We start from the raw sequence: 6,385 nt of genomic DNA, 5'->3' as shown, positions 1-6,385 counted from the left end.
TACTCTATATTTTCCTCTAAAATAGAGGAACTCTATTATATAAGCATATACATTGAAACATTTTCACTTATATAATAGAGATCTTTAGAGCAGATTTTTATAAAATGGTTTAGTATGGTGTAAGTTGAACGTAATTTTTTATATAAAATTTATTATTTTGGAAAACAGTGAAAAATACATTCTCGAAAGTCGAAACAGTCAAAACTTGGGAAGGTTGATACTTACCTAAGTATAAAATATGCCTTGGGGCCTATAGAAATTGATATTTTGAACCCTTTTAGAGTTGTGTTAACAGGCCCAATCTGGGCTTAATTTAGGGCTTCCTCTTGTTTTTAAGATAAAAAGGCTTCTCGCCTCTTTATTTCTCTTTTGCCTCGCGACGCAGCCGCAAACCGGACGACTTTAAGATGGTAAGCTTCTCTCTCTCTCACTCTTGCAATATTTGTTTCAATCAATCGTTTGTTTCGCCTCCTTGAATTGAGCTAAGACTTTGATGCTAGTTAGGAATTTGAATGCATTTACCGATTTTGTTTAATGTTGTTGTTCGAAATAATGAAATGAAACAGCCGTCGCACAAGTCGTTTATGATCAAGAAGAAACTTGCGAAGAAGATGAGACAGAACAGGCCTATTCCTCACTGGATTCGTCTCCGTACCGACAACACCATCAGGTTCTAACCAATTTTACTCTCTGCCCTTGTCTCGTTCCGTCTTGGGGGTGTGTAGCTGTCATTGTCATCCTAGATTGATTAGGGCAGAGATAGTGAATGAGTTGTGAAACAATATATGTTTTCTTTTAGGTACAATGCCAAGCGCAGGCACTGGCGTAGAACCAAGCTCGGCTTCTAGGTGAAAGTGATAATGCTATCTACGAGATTGTTCTTTTCTTTTCTTTTGGGATTATGATTTTCTCAAGTTTTGGAATTTTAAGCTGTGACATTTTAATATCTATGTAAGACTTTACACTATTTTGAGTGATGTTACCAAATATCCTATGCCAAGAGCTACATCATATCATTTTGTGTGATTCGATTGTTTAATTATCTTTACTTCTATGTCACCTTCAGCCAATTTAGAAACCGGATTAGAGTTTAACAATATATTTATGTCTGAAGAATGTGCTCATTATCCTTCTCTCGTGCTGTTACATGTACTATGTGGTTGAGCTGGAGCTTTCATAGTTAATTGGTAGTACCAATCTGATTCGATCGGCACTCTAATTATTCAGCTGACGTTGTAGATCTTATTGTAAATGACTACATCAAACACGATTTGGGTTCTCGCTCTCCTATCTCCTCTGAGCATATACAAACTGCATCTTTTATGTCAATATACGCTTACAAGTAAAGTTATATAACTCGAAGGTAATCTCTCTCTCTCTATACAAGAATGCATGCCTGTGAGATACTGAAAATCAAAAGTTTTCTCGACAAAATGTCTAGGGATCATAGCGTGAGCTAGCTTATTCGTTTAGCCATCTGGTTTCAATCAAGATCAAGATGAAGCTAAAAGGGTATCTTAAACTTCGTTTGTTATTGTCTATCTACTGAGATGAAAGCTCAGCTGACGGTGTCGTATGAGTCAATGATTGCATCAGAAAGTTTCCCCCATATATAATCAGGCCAATGATATCCTACTGTCTTTGGTCATGTACCAACGAACGATACAAACTTGAAGACCTTGTCTTAACAGAGGCAAATAAATATATCCAGTGAGTAATCACATTTTGAGCGTACCTGAGCTTTATTAAGGCCGTAAGAAGCTCTACATTAATTTTGCAATTTTATAATTTCAAGATGGTTTTTCATAGGGAATCTTTACATATTGTTTTTCATGCACTTTCTTCCCATACAACTCAGTTTTTGGGTCCCATAATTTTATTTATTTATACATTTCTTAAAAAATAAAATACAAATCTGCAATAAGTGGACCCGGACTTGCAATTTCGCATCGACATTAAAGGAAACAAGGAAAGAAAAATAAAGAGAATAATGTAAGCGAGCCGTCGTATATAAAATAACAACATCCATCAGTATTTTTCTCCTTATCGATATTTCAACTTCCTTCTCTCTCTCATTTTCTTCGCCATTCTCTCTTCGCTTTCTCTTTTGTATCTGACACCCTTTGATTAGCGTAACGTCGATGAAGAAGGTTACAACGGCAACGACTAAGAGGGCGGCAAAGGATCAGTGGGTGGCGGCGGCGATGACCGACGACCAGATGGTTGTAGAGCTTCTCATACGGCTGAAGCATGCGGGGACGACGGTTTCAGAGAATCCTTGGACGAATCTGCCTCCGTTGCAGTGGGGAACTCGTCGACGGAGGTCACGACCTTCAAGATTTGGCGGCGGCGTTCTGGTTACGTTGAAGAAGGATGTAGATTCCGCAAGAGGCAGTCCGAAGACTCCTCTCTCATGGAGCGGCGGAGCCTCTGCATCTCCCTCCGCCGATGGATTGGAGGATATTAGTCGTCAAGCTAGCTGCTCCACGTCAACAGTATTCGGATCTAAGGTACTTTCTCTTTCCTTCTTCTCCTCTAAACATCTCCTTCACTACACATATCTCTTTATTTTTCACCGATCTTGAGTTACAGGGTCCTTTCACCAGGCCGTGTTTTACTCTGTTATCTCAAAATCACACCGGAACATTTCGTCACTCGACGTGTTTTGCCGGGGGTTACGTTACGGCGGAGCTTTCTTTTTTCTGTTTCTTTTAGGTTTTATACGAAAGCTTCCATTTCCAAAAGTCAAAGCCTGTTTTAACTTTTTTTTCCATATTTCTTACTTTCTTTTTCGATGTTTTTTTTTTGTAATCTTTAAAAACTGCTAATATCTTTCACAAAACCTGGAGGTTAACCAGTTAATCTTCTCGGTTAACCTTACTTTCTCAGTGAGCGTCTCGTAGTTGGTCAAAATTTGATTTGTCTCAAGAGGAGTAATATTAAAGGTTCTTTAGATTATGGGGTGGTGGTAGTAGTAGTACAGCTAATTGGTCAAAACGTGCGCGATCACTGTACGTTTTGAGGCACCGAAACGGTATCATTTTGGGTGAAAGGTAGTAGTAAAATCTTGTCGGAGAGAGTGGGATCACGTGGTCTTTAAGAGTGATGGACACGGGATTTTCATGATGTGGCATTCGCATATGTATTTTTGTTTCTAAAAGGATAGTTTTTTTTTTCTCTTTCTGACTTATAAAAAAAATATTTTGTGGTAAAAGAAACTTTACTACTGGTATCTTAAAATTAAGATCTGGTTTGATTATCATACGGTAAAGGATCTATAACAGTTGTCGTTTACTCTTCAGCATTTAATTTGTATTCTTTAGTAATATATTTTCAAATTCCCGGATTTGGCATCTTAAATTACTGAGGCAGCAATACATTTTACTTACTTTGTTGGATTTGGAGCTAATGAAATGCGTTTTTTTTTTTTTTTAAATTTATTTTTCAGGCTTTTCCAACAAACGTAATCACAAGTTCCTTCTCCAAGAGACTGAAGAGAAAGAAGGTACTAATATACAAAACTCTCTTCCACGAAAATCCTAAATGAAATCAAATTTTTTTAAACTGAGCTGAGACTTTGTTTTGTTTAGTTAAAGTCATTTTCGGAGCTTAAATACGAAGAGAATTTGAAGTTGATGGAAAGACTCGACCTTCAAAAGGTAAAAAAGAGAGTTTTATTATAATTGTTATCTCACTTTTATCTCCAATCGTATTCTAACTAATATGGTCGCTTCCACAGGAGATTGCGAGTCTCCGAGCAACGTTAGATGAACAAAACGTAAGGAACCAAACGTTGAAGAGAATTAAGGTAAATTTTTTGAGCATTTTGATTTTTTCCTACCCTCTTTTTTTTGTCTTCTCATTTTTCGGAGTCTTTATTTGCTGCTGGTCTTTGTCTGAATCAAAATCTACTCTTTTGTTTCCTTGTTTCAGCGTGACTTGAACTCAGGCCGTGTCAAGAACGAGACTCCGGTTAATTTGATTCATAATTCACAACGCGAATCAAAATGTTGCAGAGTAGAGGGCAACAAAACTGCTAGCTTCTTCCTCCCTGATTTGAACATGGCACCATCCGAGGATGAGATATTGTATGGAAGTAGCTAAGTGGCAGCCTATCTGAAGATTTTTTAGATCTCAAGCTTATCACAATCAAGAAGGGAGCCATAGACTTTGCACAAACAAAAGTGAATGTAATAAGAGGTGTAATGTCTCCTCACATCATTCTTTGTGTTCTGTTTCGTTCCCTTTTGGGTGTAAAACACTCATTACTTCTTGGTTTTTATTAAGAAGGTGGTGGAAATTAGGTTCTTTTAACTTTTTGTTCTCTCACTATTGTATCGATTCGTTGTAGTCAAGAGGAAAAAGTAGAACAGCTAGTTGACTTTTATGTTTCAAAATTCAAACTTCTCCTTTTTATTTCGTTAACAACCATATGTTATTTATACTAGTTGAAATTAGAGCCCTAGTTTCCGCTCAACTAACCCAAGACAAGAGAGACCTATCCAGCTCACGAGCCATCATTATTCTACTAATTTAAAATTTTCAAAATTTAAACTTGTGAGGTAAGTATAGTGTTATTGGTGGTTTGTCGGCGTGTCCACGGATATAAAGAAAACAGATGCCAACTTGTTATCACCTAATTTGTCTCGATCAAAGTTATTATTGTCGAGAGATACCAAAGAATACTAAGTTAAATTATCTTCTTCTTTTTTTGTAATCGAAGTGAAATTATCTTCTAAACTCTTAATATATACGTTTCAGTGCCTCAAATTAAATGTTTTATGACAGGTATACTAAAACTAATAAATCAGAAACTATATACGTTTTAGTTAAAAAAATAAATGCGAAAACATGTTTGACAAAAATATGAAGAGAAACAACTAAGAAAGTATAGTTAAAAAAATATTAATTACAGTTGACCAAAAAAGAAGAAAAGAACGAGGGGTCAGTAGTCATGGTTGATTAAAGAAGAGGTGACATTCTTTAGAGCATCGGTATCGGGGGCCTATGCCCGTCCGGTAGTTTTAAATGCGTCGATAATAAATGAAAAAGAAATTAAAAGAGAGTGGGACGGGCCTTTATTAAGGGCTGTTCGGGCTCGTCCCGTAGGTGACGTGGCAGCACGGGAGTGGGCGATGGAATCGGTGTTGCTCGATGAAAATCAAAAGCTCGATGGCGATGGCGAAGGCGATGATAAACCCTTGATCTCCAAATCCATCTCTTCAAATCGAAAGCCAACCCTGCGTCTTCTCTCTTTCACTGGAGTGGGAGATCTCTTTATCTCCCTTGGCGAGGTCGCAGCTTCCAGCGTCGTTTGATCCCCCGATCCTCCTCCAAAGCTCAATCCACATAGGTTCGCTTCCGTTCCAATACAACTAGAACCAATCCTCTCCAACAAGAAAAGAATAAAAAACAAGATTTGTTTTTCAAGTCCGATCTGATTTCAAAATTTTTTTTAGGGTTTTGTCGAAATTCAACAAATAAAATGGTATTTATCCGATGTTGTTTGATAGATTCGATGGCAAAAAGATATAGATTCATTGGTTTGAGAACAATTGTATAGATTCTAGGGTTCGGCAATTTATGATAGTTCGTATAGATTTCAAAAGCTTTCTATGGTTCGATTGTATGATTGTTTCGTTTTGATTGTATGATTGTTTAGTTGGTAAAAAACATCCTTGTTCGGTTCAAATTTCTATGGTTCGAGATCATTTGTTTAACTGGTTTAGAGTTTGATATGTCTGCAAATTCCAATATGTGAAAATAAGCTCATGTCATTTGTATAGATTTGATTCGTATAGACTAATAGTTTAGAGTTTGATTCGTATAGATTTAAATATCTCATGTCATTTGTCTTGATTAGCTTTCTTCATGAGACTTTGCATTTTCCATAGTTCGTAGTTTATAGATTAATGTTTATATTAAATGTTAGATATATTTTTAAGCCACAGATGTTTTAAAAGAAAATTGATAGCTTTTTAGTTGTGTAATAAGTTGGGATTTGACATTTCTTGTTCGGAGTTTGCCATTAAGGCGGTGATGTGCTTTGTATTCTTCACTTCCTCCTATTTAAATCTCTTATCTTTTCTCTTTTCTATCATCTCATTAGTCTTTCTCAAAGAAATCTCTTATATTTTCTTACTGTTATGGATCCAAGCAATCTTCGTAGCCAGTCCTCTAGCTACGTAAGACTGTTTCACAGTCAACAAGGTAGCGTTTTCCATGAAAACTTTCCTTACGAAAGTTTTCATTCTAGTGTTAACTTTGGAGAATCACAAACTTTTCCGGCTTTCAGTTCACAACAATCTCAAGACGCACCAGTAGAGACACCAGTAAAGACACCAGCAGCCCGTGTTGTAAGACGCAAATGGAATCCAGCAGATGA

The 6,385-nt window shown here is 36.7% G+C and overlaps 3 protein-coding genes across 3 annotated transcripts in view; all 3 read left to right on the top strand.

The window, feature by feature from the left end:
• Positions 1 to 323: 323 nt before the first annotated feature.
• Positions 324 to 1,026, top strand: LOC106332948 (60S ribosomal protein L39-1). Its single transcript, XM_013771432.1, has 3 exons — positions 324 to 410; positions 567 to 670; positions 800 to 1,026. Exons 1-3 carry the CDS (start codon positions 408 to 410, stop codon positions 846 to 848), a joined length of 156 nt encoding a protein of 51 aa, XP_013626886.1. The 5' UTR covers positions 324 to 407; the 3' UTR covers positions 849 to 1,026.
• Positions 1,027 to 2,046: 1,020 nt separating this feature from the next.
• On the top strand, positions 2,047 to 4,426 carry LOC106332018. The gene is made up of 5 exons (XM_013770468.1): positions 2,047 to 2,510; positions 3,449 to 3,505; positions 3,591 to 3,659; positions 3,740 to 3,808; positions 3,934 to 4,426. The coding sequence occupies exons 1-5, from the start codon at positions 2,142 to 2,144 to the stop codon at positions 4,102 to 4,104; spliced, it is 735 nt and encodes a 244-aa protein (XP_013625922.1). The 5' UTR covers positions 2,047 to 2,141; the 3' UTR covers positions 4,105 to 4,426.
• A 1,720-nt stretch (positions 4,427 to 6,146) lies between these two features.
• The window catches only part of LOC106331125 (glutathione S-transferase T3-like), a 939-nt gene continuing 700 nt past the window's right edge, over positions 6,147 to 6,385 (top strand). Inside the window, exon 1 of the mRNA XM_013769460.1 lies at positions 6,147 to 6,356. Within this exon, the coding sequence (XP_013624914.1) occupies positions 6,147 to 6,356 (210 nt within the window). The remainder of the gene's footprint in view (positions 6,357 to 6,385) is intronic.

The sequence above is a fragment of the Brassica oleracea genome, chromosome C3, assembly GCF_000695525.1.
Source record: "Brassica oleracea var. oleracea cultivar TO1000 chromosome C3, BOL, whole genome shotgun sequence".
NCBI classification, from domain to species: Eukaryota; Viridiplantae; Streptophyta; class Magnoliopsida; order Brassicales; family Brassicaceae; genus Brassica; species Brassica oleracea.
Note: the sequence above shows the minus strand (reverse complement) of the source record. Positions and strands in the feature narration are given on the sequence as shown.

Excerpts from the sequence above, each read along its gene's own strand:
- LOC106332948 (XM_013771432.1), top strand. Across the intron at positions 671-799 it reads CGTACCGACAACACCATCAG|GTACAATGCCAAGCGCAGGC; the intron begins GTTCTAACCAAT and ends GTTTTCTTTTAG.
- LOC106332018 (XM_013770468.1), top strand. The coding sequence starts at position 2,142 with ATGAAGAAGGTTACAACGGCAACGACTAAGAGGGCGGCAAAGGATCAG. Across the intron at positions 3,506-3,590 it reads AGAGACTGAAGAGAAAGAAG|TTAAAGTCATTTTCGGAGCT; the intron begins GTACTAATATAC and ends TGTTTTGTTTAG. Across the intron at positions 3,809-3,933 it reads AAACGTTGAAGAGAATTAAG|CGTGACTTGAACTCAGGCCG; the intron begins GTAAATTTTTTG and ends TCCTTGTTTCAG.